Source organism: Camellia sinensis, chromosome 4 (assembly GCF_055761805.1).
Source record: "Camellia sinensis isolate YWXY chromosome 4, ASM5576180v1, whole genome shotgun sequence".
Lineage (NCBI taxonomy): Eukaryota > Viridiplantae > Streptophyta > Magnoliopsida > Ericales > Theaceae > Camellia > Camellia sinensis.
The window spans coordinates 139,261,989-139,281,289 of NC_138964.1; the positions used below are offsets into that span (position 1 = coordinate 139,261,989).

General features: G+C 36.1%; 1 protein-coding gene and 1 long non-coding RNA gene across 2 annotated transcripts; both read left to right on the forward strand.

The window, feature by feature from the left end:
* Window positions 1-718: 718 nt before the first annotated feature.
* On the forward strand, window positions 719-12,098 carry LOC114284285 (MA3 DOMAIN-CONTAINING TRANSLATION REGULATORY FACTOR 1). The gene is made up of 4 exons (XM_028227195.2): window positions 719-1,173; window positions 1,269-1,522; window positions 9,711-9,805; window positions 10,024-12,098. The coding sequence occupies exons 2-4, from the start codon at window positions 1,285-1,287 to the stop codon at window positions 11,851-11,853; spliced, it is 2,163 nt and encodes a 720-aa protein (XP_028082996.2). The 5' UTR covers window positions 719-1,173; window positions 1,269-1,284; the 3' UTR covers window positions 11,854-12,098.
* LOC145789540 (uncharacterized) lies at window positions 7,198-7,801 on the forward strand. The gene is made up of 2 exons (XR_014327565.1): window positions 7,198-7,372; window positions 7,751-7,801. It is a non-coding gene; the product is annotated as an uncharacterized LOC145789540 (long non-coding RNA).
* Window positions 12,099-19,301: the final 7,203 nt, after the last annotated feature.

A 19,301-nucleotide genomic window follows, 5' to 3' on the forward strand; every position in this document is an offset into this window, starting at 1 on the left:
GTGTAAAAATGGCATGCGGTTCATGGACAGTTCGAAGCCTACTCGTGGCCTAGGGTGGGGCCGGCCCATTTAAGCTCGTTTGGGCCCGAGCCCAACCCGAGCCACTGGGTCATCATTTTGAAACTCGACCCGACCCATCGGTCTACTTAAGGTTCACTCAAAGCCCGGTCCGAAGGCTCAATGTCTTTTTTAGTAGAAAATAATAAAATTTTAATAGAAAAAAACTAAAAATAATATAAAAAAATAATCAGGCCCGCTCATGCCCCGCCCAAGCCAGAGGTCAGGCCCAGGCCTACCGGGCCAACCCAAGGCCCAAATACCTCTAAGCTTAAGCTTAAGCTTAATTTTTTGACATGTAAACCGGCCAGCCTGAATTTTGACGGGAACTCGCGACATGAGCTGGGCCAAATCACATTTACACCCCTATCAATTAGTTTTAATTTTAATATTAATTTTCTTTTCAAATTTTTTAAATACATTCTCACAATTTCTCTTCATATCCATCACGTACGTCATAAGTTATAACTATGACACTCGTGTAAAAAGAAAATCAAGATAATGCAAGTGTTGACGGAAATTTATAGGTGTAATTGTGTATTTTATTTTTGTTTTTGTTTTTGAACTTAATTACTAGTTAGACAAGAAAATCCAAGGGCAATCAGGTAAATTCAGACAGAGAACCAAAACCCTAACTTGGTGTGACATCCGGGTGGAAGCCATTGAGAGGGTACAACTCGGAGAGGTGAGCTTTACCGCTAAAGCCACGTGTACACTCCTTAGAGATGATGACGTGTACTTGTAACCTCAGCCTCCCTATAAATACCTCTCCTCCGTTCCAATCCCCTTCCCCCTCTCTTTCTCTAGCTATCTCAAACAGATTGTGAGTTGGAGACTGATACATATATATCACACAAGTTGGAATCTGAACAGCGCGGTTTCTTTCTCGCTCTAGGGCTTCCTTCGATCTAGGGTTCCAATTACTGTCTCTCTCTTCTCGATTCGATTGAGCCTTATTCGTTCTCTGTATATATTTCTCCTGTCTTGGCTCGAGATCCGGGCCAAGCGCAGAACAACCTCTCCGAGAGATCTCTCTGCAACTTCAGTGGCCGGTTAGGGTTTTGGAGTCTTATCACACTCACTGGTTCTCTCTCTCTCTACTCCAAGTGCAGAGAGGTAATCAATTAATAAATCAATCAATTAAAGCCATTTCAACTGTGCATTGTCTCTTGTGTTACTGTTCTTGATTTTGATTTGATTGTGTTGTTTAGGATTTGTGAGTGTAAAATGGCGTCGAGGGAGGGGTTTTTGACGGAGGAGCAGCGGGAAGTGCTGAAAATAGCGACAGAGAATTGGGAGGTTTTGTCGTCATCGCCGAAATCACAGACTCCGAAATCGCCTACTACGTCTATGCTTTCTGAACATCACATTAAAGCTCCTGCTGGTGGGAAAGCGGCTACAGCTGGGATTGCTGTGAGACATGTGCGTCGTACTCATTCTGGGAAGGTCGTGCGCGTGAAAAAGGGTGAGTCGGTTACCATTTTCTTGTCTATGATGTGATGGTTGATATTTGTTGCATGTTTAATTTGTGATAGATTTTTTATTTATTTTATTATTATTATTATTATTATTTAAAAAGAGCATTTGAAATAGTTTAGGCTTCTCATCTGGAAACAGTAGTGCAATTAGGGAGTCAAATTGTTTATCAAATGGTAGGCTCTACTATATTTTGCTGCGTGGTGAAAATCCTCAAGAAGTTAAGATCTGTATTTTAACTAGAAAATCCTCAAGAAGATACATGTCATGACATAAGTTTTTTGTGTTCTGGTGGAATTTGAAAAGCTCCAGAATAGAAATGCAGTAGCTAAGTCAACGACTGGTTTTGTGGGAACGAGATGTGTCTCTAATTAAAATATCTCGTGAATGAGATCATCAACAGACTGCCTATATATACAAAAAGAAAAAATTGTTGCCATTTGTATTGATTCTCTTTTATCAGATTTTGCAAATTTCTATTTTGAATGAAAACAGTCAAGCAATTGCTTCGAGGGGTGAACTAATTGTGTAATGGAATATAGTAGTAACAGCTTAGAAGTTAGAACTGCCTTGTGAGTTCTTTGACCATTTTACCCTTACAATTAATAATTAATGAACAATAGAGTTTAATCAAATGTAAAATAGGTAATTGTTTTGAACAATTTCAGAATTGAAAATTCGTTACACAACCTCACTCTTCCATCCACAGCAAAGTGGGTGTTGGCCTTATAATATAGAATAGTTATATATATATATATGTAGATAAATATATATCCCCTTCAAATTTGTCTCTAATATTTAACGCATCCCACATTGGAAGAATATATATATATATGCATAAGAACTTCGCTGGTTTGTAGAAGTTGCCCTCAATGTTTATCCCATTTTGTCCCACATCGTCTATGGAGAGAGGAGACTGAGGCTGTTTGCTTCTAAAAAGCCCAGCTTAGCCTTAAAGCGAGATTGTTAAAATCGGGATCTTACGTTGGATCGTTGGAGGTGTTTATAGGATCGGATTGTAGAATCGGATTGAGGATCGTAAGATCTTATCGAAAAAGACAAATTACATAATAATTTAATTTAAATAAATATTTCTTATAAAGTATATACAAAATGAGCCTATATTCCATTAAAAAGAAGTGAAGATATTGTGAAAAATATAACACTCCATGTAAAATATACATATAATATTATACAATAGAAAACTCGATGGTAAAAGTTTTGTATTTCATCAAAAAAGAAGGTGAAGAAGAAAAATAATTCTATAACAAAATACTTTATAATCTACAATAATGCATAAAAAGTGAAAAAAAAATATTTTAAAAAGTTGGATATAAAAATAGATTAAGAACTCAAAAGAGTAGCTTAGTCGAATGATAAGGTTTGTCGTTAGTATCCTTGGTGGAGCGGATTCGAGTCACAAAAATTATCTCTACAAAAATTGGGATAAAGTTATAATCATCTTACCCTCCTTAGACTCTGCTAAATCTAAGTTTGTTTTTCCGACTATTTAATTTTCTTAAATTACCGCAATATTTGAACGTTTGTTTCCTAATTTGTTTTTCTTAGTCTTTTTGATTCAATACTATTTAATTTTTTATTATTTATTTTGACCACATAAATTGGTATTTAAACAACAAATATAAAATTTACAATAAGATGTAATACAATACAAAACAAGGCTTATAAATTGGATCGGATTCGGATCGGGATTCCACGATCCTATAAGATCTCACTATCAGGATCGAAAGATCCTACCTATAAGGAGTTTTTTACACGATTCGGATCGATTGTATTCAAATGGATTGTAAGATTCGGATCATGATTCTGATAACCATGCCTTAAAGCTTTACATGGCTGTCAATACATAAACACCACGTCCAGTATATGGCTGGGAATTTGTGCAGTTTGCAGCTGCCAGCCACCAGTAACACAGGTGGTCATATTTTAATAGTCTAAAATTAAATTTGTTTGAAGTCGTGGATTTGACTGAATTATGCATTTTGATTCCAAATTTGCTGTGCCGTCTGCCAACCTCATCATGCGAATTAGGTGACACAGTGCAGTATTGATTTTTTGGGCTGTGTTTGAGCTGCTTTACATGTTTAAGAAACCATCTTTGCGCATCAGCCTTTTGGAAGTTTTTATTTATTTATTTATTTATTTATAGTATGATCTTAATTTTCAAAAGTGTTATTTGTTTCTCTTTATTGTTTTTCCAATTTACATTTACTTCATGGAAACTTGGGCGATGAGTTAAAGGATGTTTGGTAGGGTTTGTGACCCCTTCCATTGTCCATTAATAACTTCATTCATGGTGTTCCTTGACTGTCAGAATTTTTGATACTTGTTGATGAACTAGGTTTTCTTTCTATGCATGCAAATATAATAACCTTGCCTTCATTTGTGCCTTTATGTTTTGGATGCTAGTTTCCCATTTACTTGATTGGATAAATATCACTCCATGCACCTTGTGGTCATATTTTTATGTCATCATTTCACTTCTGTTTCTGTAAATCTTCTTGTTGTAAGGACCACAAACCCACCAATATCAATATTCTGGATGAATTTTCTGATGGAGAATTAGAGGTATATTTATCTGTTAAAATTTACCATCACCTACCACCAATTTACCATCACCTACCACCACCTACTCCTCACCTACTCCTCACCTACTACACTCACCCTCTCCTATATAATGAGCCACTCACCATTTGTAATATACACAACAACATATATCAATCAATAATACATCAATTTTAACATGGTATCAGAGCAGGTTTAGAAACTAGTATTTTTGCTTCACCGGCGGGCGGCAACTTCGCCTTGGCTGCCCGCCGGACCTTAACCTAATCCGCTAAAATTTTCTACACATACCTTGAAATTTCTTCGAGTCCACCACCACTGTTGACCTTAACCCGTCGCTGCAGTCCTTTCACTCTGATCAACGGCTGGACACTTTCTTTACACATTTTTCTCCATGACCTGCACACAGCAGCACATGCAACAACGTGCTTGCGAGCAGGCCATGTATTCTCACTTGCCTCCAGCCTCTTAATCACATCACGAAGAAGTTCTGGTGGGAGGCTAGCCCGAAATCGGTGACTTACAGATCGCGATGAAAGACGCCGCGAGAATGGCAGAATCCTACGGCGGAGATCAGCTGCTGGAAATACCGACGGCTGAGATCTTCGCTAAACCGTCCCTTCGCGACCTTCGCGAACAGCTCGCCTCCCTTCACGAACTCCAACACGAAGTAGATCTTCGTCTTCGTAGCCAAAACCTCGAACAGCCTCACGATGTGAGGATGACGCAGCCAGCACATGATAGAGATCTCTCGGTTAACATGCGCCGCGAGGCCTTCTTTAAGAATTTTCTGCTTGCTAATGGCCTTGATCGCGACGCTCTGGCCTGTCCTGACGTTCCTAGCGTGATACACCTTCGCGAAGGCTCCATAGCCGAGAAGCTTTCCGAGCTCGTATTTTCCGAACAGGTTCGTCGCCGGAGGCAAAACATTGCCGGAATCATCAACGATCTCTGGCATTTTCTCTACCTAGAGATCGTAACTCTGTATTCTTCCTCACAATCCTCTTCTCTTGGCATGAAACCCACTCAGTTTTCTCAACCCACTTGAAGATCCAAAGTTTTACAGTGCTTTGAATCAGGAAACAGGGAAGGATTGAAGACAATGAAGCACTGTAACGATTTGATGCACATGCATACATCTCTCTTCAAACCCACTATCTTTTTTTTAATCAACCTCACTTTCTTTAAACCCCACTTTCACTCACACTCACATGGGCTTGTCCCATTCTCCTCTCATCTTTTCAACTTTTCTTTCAACTTTTTTTCCAAAGTATTTGATCTGCCCAAGACGTGGCACAACACTTTATTTTATATATTATTATTATTCTTATTATTTCAACCAAAAAAAAAAAAAACAAACAAAGGCAGAATTGCACACCAAACCTTCCCTTATTTTATTCATGTCAGGCCTCACCCCGATCACCATTTTACATTAAAAAAAAAAAAAAAAAAAACAACCAAACAAACAAAACCCAAACAACCACATACACAGGCGGGTTTTTTCTTCTCTACTCTGCCGCCTGTCTTTTCTTCTTGCCTCCGTCCTGGACGACCCTTGACGGTGTTGTCTCCGTGCTTCCTAGACCACCAAGCAAGTTTCCTCCTCCCTGCTCCTCCACTACAGCATATGGTGGACCTCCAAATCGGAACATCACGGTGGCCTTCCGCTTCAGCTCCTTGTTTTCTGTCTTTAGCACACTTATCTCTGCTCGCGCATTCTTATACATGCGTTGGAGCAGAGCCAGCTGGGAGTTTAACTGTTGCACCTCAATTGTCCTGCTCTGCAGCCGGTGCGACAAGTTTGTGACCGCAGTCATGGTTTCCACACATGACTTTAGAGTATACTGATTGGCCTCAATATCAGTTTGCACCGCCATTTTTTGCTCCACCGACCGCATCGGAAAGTTCAACGGAGCAAAACCAGAGGTGTTTGGTTGAGGTTCACTGGCCACCGCACCAGTTATTTCTCTTGTGGACTCGTTCAGTTCTGGAAAGAGCGTGAGCAGACCACGGGACGAGGAGGCCATGTTCTGGGTAGCTGGACGGGAAGAAGAGGCCATGTTGCTGAGTGTTTCAGAGACGGGTTGGTTACAGAGTATTACAGAGTTTCTCTCTCAGCAAAGGAAGAGTTTTTTCAGAGGATTTTCAGAAGTTTTTTGTCTGCCTCAGCCTCAGCATCAACCTTGGTTAAATAGCCAAGGCAGCCACGCGCATCATGCGCCGCTCGGCGCTCGACGCCAACCTGGACACCTTTTTATGGCACGCCTTTTAATGGCACGCCTTTTGATGAATTGGGCACACCTTTTGAGGGTGCGACTTTTTAAGGGTCCGACAAGACTCTGTAAACTGTCCCGACATTGATTCCGGTTAGTTCCTTCATGGGTCCGACAAGACTCTGTAAACTGTCCCGACATTGATTCCGGTTAGTTTCTACAAGGGTCCAGCAAGACTCTGTAAACTGTCACAACAACTGTCACCACATTGTCTGCTACAACGGTCCGACATGACCCCATAAACTGTCCTCTACAACGTTATGACACCACCATACAGTGTCCTCTACAACGTTATGACACCACCATCCAGTGTCTTCACCACTGGTCTGACACGACCATACAGTGTCTCCTATCCTCTTTTATTTTTATGTATTTTCTTGTTTTGTTTCTCTCTCCAAACTCAAGTTGGTTAGTTTCTATCCTCCTTGAGTTTGCGGGGGGCTGTTAAAATTTACCATCACCTACCCACCAATTTACCATCACCTACCACCACCTACTCCTCACCTCTATGAAGCACGGACACCTCTCCGAGGGCTCCGTACCAGTGTCAGACACGTGTCGGACACGGACACGCGTCGGACACGCAGTGGACACGTGTCCGACACGCATGGGAGAGTGTCCCATTTTTTTTTTAATTTTTTTACATCTGGATACGTTTTGGACACGTTATTGACACGTTTGGGACACGCGCGGGGTAATTTCACAGTTTAATAAAAAATTTTGGGGTCAATCTGAAAATAACCAAAAGCAGATCACATTTGCCCTAATCTGTTTAGCCCTATCTCTTCGATCGACTATGGAATAGAAGATAAACAGCTGAGAAAGAGAGAAAGAAAGAAGACCTGACTTCGTCGTACGTCGTCTCTCGTCGGTCGTTGCTCCACGTCGGTCGTTGCTCCACGTCTGTCGTCTGTCGTCTCTCGTCTCTCGTCGGCCGTCGGTCTTCAGTCGGCGATCTTCGATCTTCAGTCGATTTGCAGGTACGACTCTTCGATCTTCTTCGATCGCACCCTCTCTCTTCGATAGCCCTCTCTCTCTCTGTCTCAGCCTCTTCTTTCTCTCTCTTCGATAGCTCTCTCTCCCTCTCTGTCTCAGCCGAGACTCTTATTTCTTTCTTTTATTTCATTTTTTTTTTCCTTTTCCTTTTATTTTGATTTTATTCTGATTTTTATTTTTTTTTTTCTTTTATTTTTTTTGTTTTATTAATTTAATTTTTTCTTTTCTTTTTCTTTAATTCTCTGATTTTGTTTTATTTTATTTTTTTTTCTTTTATTTTTTTTATATTCTGATTTTATTTTTTCTTTTCTATTATTTGAGGATATAATTTTAATAATGTATGTTTATTAATTTTATTATAGGGACCAATTATTAATTCTGAAACAATGGCTACGGGTGGTAGTTCTAATGATATACCTGATGATGATTTTGATGAGAATAAACCATTGTGGAAGTATATAACTAAATTAGCAAAACCTGGGGAAGGAGGAGGAAATTACCAATTACAATGTAAATTTTGTAATAATACTTTCAAAGGTTCATATACAAGAGTAAGGGCACACTTGTTAAAACTCCCAGGAAAGGGAATTGGTGCTTGTAAGAAAGTGACAAGTCAAAAACTTTCACAACTACAAAATGAGAATGATGCTGCTGAGCTGAGAATTAAAAATGCTCTTCCCAAAAATGTACCATTGCCTCCTTCCACTGTATCAGTGGGTAGTATTGGAATGCTTGGGATATTGCCGGAGATAACTTTGACTCACTTGATGATATTGGAATGCTTAGGATAGCTAACCTCTCACTTGATGAACCGGCTATGGAGGCGGTCCTATTTACAGATGAAGGAGAAGATGGAGGCGGTGGTGAAGATGTTGTAATAGTTTCCTCTACTTAGGTTGATATTTATGGATTTTGTAATAGTTATTGGTACATTGGATGATTTTATATTTTGTGGTTTGATTTTCATGCATTTTGTATCAAATGATGGTTGGTAGCTTCGAATGACATGTTATGTATTGATGGAATGCCATTTTATATTAATTGTGAACAATATATATTATGTTAAATCAATTAAATGTTTATTTTTTATAATTTTAATAGTGTTATTTTGTATATTTTATTACCTTTATTTGATTTTTTTTAATAATTTTATGACATATAATAAATAAAATTAATTATATATATTGAACGTGTCCCCGGCGTGTCGTGTCCCCTATTTTTTGAAAATTTGCGTTTTTGCGTGTCCGTGTCGTGTCCGTGTCGTGTCGCGTGTCCGTGTCCGTGCTTCTTAGCCTCACCTACTACACTCACCCTCTCCTATATAATGAGCCACTCACCATTTGTAATATACACAACAACATATATCAATCAATAATACATCAATTTTAACATTATCTCTGTGCATGCATGGCACATTTGTTTTGCTTGCAACAAAGAGTGATTGCTATATTATCTTGGGGAAGCATTGGCCAGCCAAGTTGTGAAAGAAAATGTTTGTGTATATAAAATGTATATAAATGATACTTGTCTAATCGCTGTTTTATTTTTCAACAATGATTGCAATTTTAATGTTGTGTGTTTACCTTGTTATATATGTTAATGTGTGGGGTATTTCCCTGTTGCCTGAACTGCATGCTCGTACTTAAAAATGTAGTAATGATGCAAAGGTGGGCATTGGGCACCATTGTTTGAAACAGGTATGCATAACACTTCCAAAGACTTGGATATTAAATTACTGTTCATGCATTGTCTGCTTGATCTGTCCAAAGCAACAAAATGAGAATAGGTAAGCCTAGAATGAAGGTTCAGTATTGGACAGGTTGGGGTTTTTGGGAACACAATTCTCACCACTCCCCCCTTCCCATTTAGTTAACATGTGCTCTTAACCTCATAATATTTTCCTAAGTGGAAGTAAAGTTTCTAGTCGTAGAAGAACATAAGCTTTCATTTGTTCTTTCTATCTTCTTTTTTTTTCTTTTTTTCTTTTTTTTTTTCCTTTTGTGGTTGTGAATTAAGAATATTTTCATGAACTATTGTTTAATGAGTTCATAATTTTGATTTTGTCTGAAATTAGTGCATGCATGCATGCATGGGTTGTATATAATCTTGTCAGGTTTTCTTAGTTACATGAACAGATCAATTTGCTTTTCTGTCAAGAGTGACTCCTTTTTCTCTCCTTTTGTTGTTTTTCCTCTTCTCTGATTTTTGATGCCAGGTTTTGGAGACGTGATTACTGCTTGCTGTTGGCATTGCTTGTCATTTTGCAACAGCCTTATTCAACTAATATTGATTAATTGTTTTGTTGAACATTGATGATAACAGATGGTGCTGGTGGCAAGGGCACCTGGGGGAAATTACTTGACACTGATGGTGAATCTCATATTGATCGAAATGATCCAAACTATGACAGCGGGGAGGTAATGTCTGATTTTAGTTCAAGTAAATGCGTCTTACTTGCCTACAATACGTAAGAGATAGATAGGCTTTTCTTAGTGGTTTTGTCTAGTGCCCTGTGGCTTCGGTTGTTTGCTCTTGAAACTGAATAGAGTTATAACTGTTTCTCTTGTAATTTGTTTTTTCACATGGATCTTGGATGTGTGTTACGGCCTTCTTAAGTTACCCTTGGCTTCTACAGGAACCATATGAGCTCGTTGGGGCAACTGTTTGTGACCCCTTGGATGAATACAAGAAAGCTGTGGTTTCCATTATAGAAGAATACTTCAGCAATGATGATGTGGAATTGGCAGCATCTGATCTCAGAGAATTGGGTTCTGGTGAATATCTTCCATATTTTGTGAAAAGGCTTGTTTCCATGGCCATGGACAGGCATGACAAAGAGAAGGAAATGGCTTCAGTTCTCCTGTCAGCTCTCTATGCTGATGTTATCAGCGCAGCTCAGATTAGTCAGGGGTTTGTCATGCTCCTTGAGGCTGCTGATGACCTAGCTGTGGACATACTCGATGCAGTTGACATCCTTGCTTTGTTCATTGCTCGTGCTGTGGTGGATGACATCCTCCCTCCTGCTTTCCTCACCAGAGCAAAGAAAATACTCTCAGAAACCTCCAAGGGATTGCAAGTTATCCAAACTGCTGAGAAGAGCTATCTATCCGCTCCGCACCATGCTGAGCTTGTTGAGCGGCGGTGGGGTGGTAGCACCCATATTACTGTCGAGGAAGTGAAGAAAAAGATAGCAGATCTTTTGAGGGAATATGTGGAGAGTGGAGACACTTCTGAGGCCTGTAGGTGCATACGAGAGTTGGGTGTTCCATTCTTTCATCATGAGGTTGTGAAAAGGGCTTTGGTTCTTGCCATGGAGATCCGAACAGCAGAACCACTCATACTGAAGTTGTTAAAAGAAGCATCGGAGGAAGGCCTCATAAGTTCCAGTCAAACGGTTAAAGGGTTTGCACGGTTAGCCGAGTGCCTTGAAGACCTTGCTCTTGACATTCCATCTGCAAAAATGTCGTTTCAATCTTTGGTCCCCCAGGCAATCTCTGAAGGTTGGCTTGATGAGTCATTTTTGAAATCGTCAGGTAAAAATGGAGAGGTAGAAGACAAGGATGATGAGAAGATTAGACGATATAAGGAGGAAATTGTGACAATAATTCACGAGTATTTTCTCTCGGATGACATTCCTGAACTCATCCGAAGCCTTGAAGATCTTGGGTTGCCTGAGTTTAATCCAGTTTTCTTGAAGAAGCTGATCACCCTTGCCATGGACAGGAAGAACAGAGAGAAAGAGATGGCTTCTGTTCTGCTGTCTGCACTTCATATCGAGATCTTCTCGACTGAAGATATAGTTAATGGTTTTATCATGCTTCTAGAAGCTGCCGAAGATACAGCACTGGACATTCTAGATGCGTCAAATGAACTCGCTCTTTTCCTCGCCAGGGCTGTGATTGATGATGTCTTGGCTCCACTAAATTTAGAAGAGATAGGCAGCAAGTTGCCATCAAATTGCAGTGGCAGCGAGACGGTGCACATGGCTCGTTCGCTTGTAGCTGCACGTCACGCCGGTGAGAGGATCCTGCGGTGCTGGGGTGGTGGAACTGGCTGGGCTGTGGAGGATGCAAAGGATAAGATACAAAAGCTCTTAGAAGAATACGAGAGTGGGGGTGTTGTGAGTGAAGCTTGCCAGTGCATTCGTGATCTCGGAATGCCTTTCTTCAACCATGAGGTTGTGAAGAAGGCTTTGGTTATGGCTATGGAGAAGAAGAATGATAGGATGCTGGATCTGCTGCAGGAATGCTTCGGCGAAGGGCTGATCACTATCAATCAAATGATGAAGGGATTTGCGAGAATCAAGGATGGGCTTGATGATCTGGCTCTCGACATTCCTAATGCAGAGGAGAAGTACAACTTCTATGTAGAGCATGCCAAGGGGAAAGGGTGGGTCCTACCTTCTTTTGGTTCAACCGTGGCAGCAGATACTGTTTCGACAATTCCAGCGGCTGCAGCTTCTTGAGAAGAACATGATATTTTGATTTGTCTCTCTCATGTATGTTGTTGCTCAGTACCCCCGTTGTACTCTCCTTTTTTCTTCTTTTTAACTTGTGTTTCTGCATTTAGAGTTGGATAGAAATGGGATGTTTGGAGTCCTTAAGATGCTTTTCTTTCTTTAATGGGGGGATTCAAGAATGTATAAAGCTGGTATTTGGTTCAGTTTTTAACATAGGGTTCATTAACAAGTTAGGGTTATGATTCATGATATTAGTTGTCCCATGCTTTGATTTTTTTTGGAACCCATGTTATACTTGTTTACCCTCTTTTTTTTACTTTTTTTTTTTTTTTTGGGTGGCTCTTTTCCCTTTTCCCTTTTCCCTTTTCCCTTTTCCCTTTGCCCATTTCCATTTTCTTATTGTATTTTTACTTTTGAAAACTTTTGGTGTTTGTTACCAACGAAGGTTGGCCTGAGTGGAAGGGCCAAACCAAGTAATTTCGGGTTCAAGCCTTTGCGGATGCAGCAAACTTTCTTGGGAGAGAAGTTCCCGCCTTGGCGCCTGACTGTACCTCCGAGGATTAGTTATGTGCAAAGCTTGGGGATACCTTGGAAACCAAAAACTTTTGGTGTTTGTTTCTAGGAGTTAAATTCAGGGTTTTATGAAGGCCGCAGTTAGCTCTTGGGTGTTTTTTGGAGGAATTTGTTGAAGGAAAGGAATTGAAAAAAATAAGTAAATAGATTTTTATTTTTATTTTTATGAGGAATAGATTAGAAGTTAAATTTGTCATTTTCTTTCACAAATTTCTATTCAAGTCTAATATCTTAATCCAAACACAACATGATTGGTAGAGCAGCCTTCCTATTTGGTTTTTCTGTCATTTTTCTTTCCCTTCATATTCTTTTTTAAATCTTAAATCCAAAACATTGGTTTTTCTGTAATTTTGCTTTCCCTCCATATTCTTTTTTAAATCTTAAATCCAAAAACAGTATAAAAATGGAACATACCTATTTTGGTGTTGTAAGTTTATATCTATTTAATTTCAACTAGCATATCACTCGTGCTATGCATGAGGTTGAATTTAAAAAAAAATTACTTATGATTACGTTAAACATATTTTTAAATTGTTAGTATAAAATATTCATAATTTTAACAGAAAATGTTGACATTACATAATTAAAGTAATAAAAATAAGAATGTATTACATTTGTTCAGAATTTACTAAATAAATAAAACAAAGTAACTAAAATCTAAATTGTTGTGGGTCTTCTATCAGCATTCCTGTATTGTCAACATGATAGTTAGTATTATAATTAATAAACAACACATATATTATGTATTTATAAAATGTTATACTTACATATATATATATATATATATATGTATTTTTTAACCTTCTAAAATGTATTAGATATTTTTCAGATCAATCTATATTTAAAACAAAGGTTACGCACGGTAAAAAAAACATAATCATTTTAAAAAATAAAATCAACGTGTCATCGAAATGAAGTGTAAAAAACACAATCACATTTTTCCTCAAAAAAAAAAAAAAAAAAAAAAAAAAAAAAGCAATGAAGTCACTTGATAATTAAAAAATACAATTATTTTCTTATATCAAAAAGCACAATGAGTTAAAAATCCAATCACAAATAACAAATTTTTTTTTAATACAGTGAGTTAAAAAATTCAATTACAAAAAATAATCTAATTATTACCATCAATAGTGCATACTTTTATGTGAACCTAATGAATACAATCTAATTTTTTTTCTAAGAAACATAGATTAAAAATAAAATATTGAAAAATAATCAAAATTTTAATCACAATCACAAAATACAATTCAATCATTATCAAACATGAGTACCATCTATTTTGTTTTTAAAAAAACGTAAACTAAAAATACAATCACTGTGTGATTGTATTGAAAAAACATGAATACAATCTTTTTTTTTTCCTTTCAAAAAACAAATAGTAAATGGAGTGTAAAAAAACATTAATCATTTAAAAAAATAAAAATATAATTTTTTTTTTTATCAAAAAACATAGCGAGTTAAAAACCCAATCATTACCATCAATATCCAATATCATCAATAATTAATATTTTATGTGAACCTAATGAATACAATCATTTTTAATCAATTTAAAAATATAATCACTATGTTAAAAAATAAATGATTTACTCACAAAGCTAATATCCAATCATCATCAATAATTAAATATTTTATATGAACCTAATGAATACAATTATTCTTAATCAATTTAAAAATATAATCAGTATATTAAAAAATATATGTTTTACTCACAAAGTTGCTGCCGCTGAGCTCTCTCTCGTGCCCACAAAGCTACTGCCGCTGATAGGAATTTAAATATAAAACCACTACGGTAGAAGATAAATGATTTACTCACAAAGCTAATATCCAAGACATAATGAATACAATTATTCTTAATTAATTTAAAATATAATTACTATGTTAAAAAATAAATAATTTATTCATAAAGTTAATATCCAATCATCATCAATAATTAATATTTATATGAATCTAATGAATACAATCATTCTTAATCAATTTAAAAATATAATCACTATATTAAAAATATATATTTTACTCACAAAGTTGCTGCCGCTGAACTCTCTCTCTCTCACCCACAAAGCTGCTATCGCTGATAGGAATTTAAAAAAATAATTACTATGTTAAAAAATAAATGATTTACTCACAAAGCTAATATCTAAAACCTAATGAATACAATTATTTTTAATCAATTTAAAAATATAATCACTATGTTCAAAAATAAATGATTTACTCACAAAGCTAATATCCAATTATCATCAATAATTAATATTTTATGTGAACTTAATGAATACAATCATTCTTAATCAATTTAAAAATATAATCATTATATTAAAAAATATATGTTTTACTCACAAAGCTTGCTGCCGCGAAACTCTCTCTCTCTCTCCCACAAAGCTACTGCTGCCACTGATAGGAATTTAAAAATATAATCACTGTGTTAAAAAATAAATGATTTACTCCTAAAATTAATATTTAAAACCTAATGAATACGATCATTCTTAATCAATTTAAAAATATAATCACTATGTTAAAAAATAAATAATTTACTCACAAAGCTAATATCCAATCATCATCAATAATTAATATTTAATGTAAACCTAATGAATACAATCATTCTTAATCAATTTAAAAATATATGTTTTACTCACAAAGCTACTGCCGCTGATTGGAATTTAAAAACATAATCACTATGTTAAAAAATAAATGATTTACTCACAAAGCTAATATTCAAAACCTAATGAATACAATCATTCTTAATCAATTTTAAAATATAATCACTATGTTCAAAAATAAATGATACACTCACAAAGCTAATATCCCATCATCATCAATAATTAATATTTTATGTGAACCTAATGAATGCAATCATTCTTAATCAATTTAAAAAAATAATCACTATATAAAAAAGGGGAATTTTTTTTAAGGTCCGTCCCTAATAATAACAATTTAGAGCATAAAGGACACCCATAAAAATAGTGATGCATCAGATCCCTGAACAACTTGGCGCGCGTTTTTAATTATTTTGTGGACCAAAATACCCTTGCCAAAATCAACACAGAAACGAAACTCATTTCGATGTCTGAGTTCTATTCCAAACATCCAGCATCTTCATGAAGGAGAACAACAAAATTAGGGTTTCAACATCATCTGCACCATCGACATTAGAGCTTCGTTATCTTCTCCAAAAATCATTCACATTCCTTCCTCACAAATTTCTCTGACCTAGGTTAAAGCTTCGTTTTCACTGCTCATCATCATCTCAGTCTATCTTCGTCACGTCGCATCTTCATCTCGGGCCATATCAGCTCGTCATTCAAGTTTCATCCTAACTCTGGTCAGTTTTTCTACAATACAACTAGATTTTCTCTGGAAACACAGTTAATAGTATTTTATAATAACCTTCCATAAATTAGGGTTTCAATTTCGTAATAAAAAGCTACCTGAATTTGGAAAAGTTATTTATGTGTGTTTTGAACTTATTCTTGAACATGTTTGTGTGATTTTATCTGTAAATTTCTCTGATTTTTGCTTGATGTATGTTTCTTCTTTCAATTTTCTCTGGCATGTTTATTTTCACAAAAACAATTTTCTGTGTTTTTATCTTATTCTTGAACATGTTTCTGTAATTTTGTCTATAAATTTTCCTGCTCTGTAAATTTCTCTGTAATATGTATTTTTAATTGAAATGTCTATCTTTCTCTGGAATGTCTATTACTCTCTTGCCTCTGTCTAAGTTTCTCTGGTATTTATAATTTTCTCTGACCACATCGCATCACTTTCTTCCCTTGTGTGTCTTTATCATTTTTAATTTTCTCTGGAATTTTAATATTATGGACTGGAATGAATGTTTCTTCTTTGAATTTTCTCTACCATGTGTATTTTGAGAAAAAGTTATTTCTCTGAATTTTGATCTTATTCTTGAACATGTTTCTGTGATTTTGTCTATGAATTTCTCTGCTTTGTAAATTTATCTGGAATATGTATTTTTCTCTGCAATGTCTGTTATTTTCTTGCCCCTGTCTAAGTTTTTCTGGTATTTATAATTTTCTCTGACCACATCACACCACTTTCCTCCCTTGAGTGTCTCTATCATGGTTAATTTTCTCTGGTTGTGTATGTAAATTTCTCTTACATTTTAATATTATGAATTGAAATTTTCTCTGGAATGGAAATTTCCTCAAGAATGTGTAATTTTCTCCGGAATGTGTATTTTTCTCTGGTATGTTTATTTTGTTCAATTCTTGATTTCAATATGGTGTAATTCTCAGTGGCATGTTTACATTACTTTGTTTATTTTATCTTGCTAATTGTGGAATGGAAATTTTCTTTCGCTTGCCATGTTTACTTTTTTCTATCATTCATTTTCTCTGGTATGTTTACTTCTATATGTAATTTTAACAATTATTAAAAATTTCTCTCCCATGTTTATGATGCTGTGTTAATTTTCTCTGACATTTAATTTTTAATGTCCAATTTTCTCTGGCATGTCAAATTTTCTGTAATTTTCCCTTATCTGTAATTTTCTCTAGCATCTCCAATTTTCTCTTTTCTGTAATTTTCTCCCTTATCTGTAATTTTCTCTAACATGTCCAATTTTCTCTGAGATTTAATGTTGACATCTTTATGTTTTAATTATTGTCTAGAAATGGCAAAATGTAAAAGCAGCGAAACACCGGAAACACCAAGCAAAAAACAGAAACTCTCTCAGTCTTCTAATGGACTAAGATCAAAAACCAGCAGCAAAACACTAGAAACACCAAGCAAAAAAGAACAACTCTCTCAGTCTTCTTATCATCTAAGATCAAAAACCAGCAGCAAAACATCACAAACTCCTCACCAAAACACACAAGTCCAAGCTGATGAAGCAACTAGCATCCAGATGAGTACCCCAACTTCAAAAGACTCAAGCTCAAGGGGGAAAAAACTTGTTAAACTCCACAGAAAGAGAGCTCACTACAGCATTCAATTCCGATCCAACCTCTCATCTGTCGTCTCCTTTTTTCAAACACTTAAATTCAATTCAAAACAATTTCTAGAGCTTCAAAAGACCCTATTCTGGTATTTGATCCAAGCTCTAACCACTGGAAGGATGGATCCAAAGAAATCTAGGAAATCCGATGATGATGTAGTTGCCATAATCCAATGTTACAATGAAAAAACAAAAGCATTCACAGTTGGTAAGAAGAACTTGACCTTTACAACAAATGACATGACCTTGATTTTTAGTTTGGATGGAGGTAAAGGAGCCATGTCATTAAGATACTCTAAAAAGTCAAAATCTGCATTCCTCGGGAGAAGATTCCAAAAAGACACAAGACTCACTGGTCCCGTTCTTAAAAATGCCTTGGTCAAAGCAATGAAAGGCAAGCAACCAACTGACTTCAAAGATGTAGCAATCATTGTTACATTATACTTGTGTCTCACCCTATTTTTTGCAACAAGTGGGAATTCAATAGGTTGGGTTTTTATAAATTATGTGGAACCTCTTGAATCAATGAAACAATATGATTGGCCGGAAGCAATCACATCAACATTGATTGATTCTATCATGGCATTGCACAAAACTCCAGAAAAAGTTACGGGGTGTGTCATTGCATTGCTGGTAAGTATAATATCCATTCAAATTTGCAGTTATCATACTTACAATTTTGTGCGTTTAGAAAATTTTATTTACTTTCATTTTCATCACAGTATTGGCTATGTGAACATGCAACTATCATTGACTCGGAAGACAGTAACATAACTGACTTCCTAAGATGTGCCGAGTGGAACCTGCAAACCTTGACGAAACAGCTGCAGAAGACATCAATCCACTCTCTTGCACCTCGGCAGGATAGATTCCTATTGCTACTGAAATCTCAGTGAAATTTCAAAATTTCTCTGACCACTGCTTTGTTTCCGTCCTTATGCATTGATTAATTAAGATCAATATTCTCTGAACTATCAATTTATGTTTTCTTCTTTGGTTACCATTGGTCTATTTCTGCCATTGTAATCAATTTTCTCTATCATCCAAATTTCTCTGACCACAATTGTAACACATTAACTTATATGCCCTGATTGATTTTCTCTGATATCTAAATTATGTTGGTTGTTTCATAATTTTCTCTGGCCCATCAAATTTTATCTCCTTGTGTGTAATTTTCTCTGCCCATAACTTATGTGCCTTGCATCTTTGATAAACACTGTTTATTTCTACCCTTCTAATGGATTTTCTCTGGAATCCAAATTTCTCTGACACAATTGTAGTAAAACATTAACTTATATGCCTTGATTGATTTTCTCTGATATCTAAATTATGTTGCTTGTTTCATAATTTTCTCTGCCTCATAAAATCAACTCCATGTCTCTAATTTTCTCTGGCCCATACAATTTTCTCTGAAGTTTGTTTCCCATTAGTATCATTTAGATGAATTTTATTTTCCTTATTTGAATTTTTTCTCTCAGTGAATTTTGTAACATTTCTCTAATAAAAGAGTCTCCCGTTACAGATAGATAACAAGCAGCTAGTCAAAAACCCATCAAAGGAATTCTGTCTTGGCAAAAAGACAAAGAAAGAATCAAAAAAGGCAATTGTCAAATTCAATGAGACATTACAAGATCCATCTGAAGATGGAGGGAATGAACAAGCAGAAGGCAACATAGAAGAATACGAAGCCAGCAATGGACAAGAACATCAAGCAAGCAGCGGAGAAGAAGAAACCAGAGAAGAAAGTGAAGAAATAGAAGCAGAAGACAAAGAACAAAATGAACAGAAAGAAGAAGACAGTGAACAAGAAGATGAAGAAGAAGATGAACAGTAAGAAGAAAACAAGGATGAAAGTGATGAAGAAGAAAATAATGAGCCAATGGACCAACAACGTGATAGCATTTGTGGCTCAACAATGCATCAGCCTGAAGAA

Coding starts and splice junctions, on each gene's coding strand:
- LOC114284285 (XM_028227195.2), top strand. CDS start 1,285: ATGGCGTCGAGGGAGGGGTTTTTGACGGAGGAGCAGCGGGAAGTGCTG. Junction 1,523..9,710: donor GGTCGTGCGCGTGAAAAAGG/GTGAGTCGGTTA, acceptor TGATGATAACAG/ATGGTGCTGGTGGCAAGGGC. Junction 9,806..10,023: donor CAAACTATGACAGCGGGGAG/GTAATGTCTGAT, acceptor TGGCTTCTACAG/GAACCATATGAGCTCGTTGG.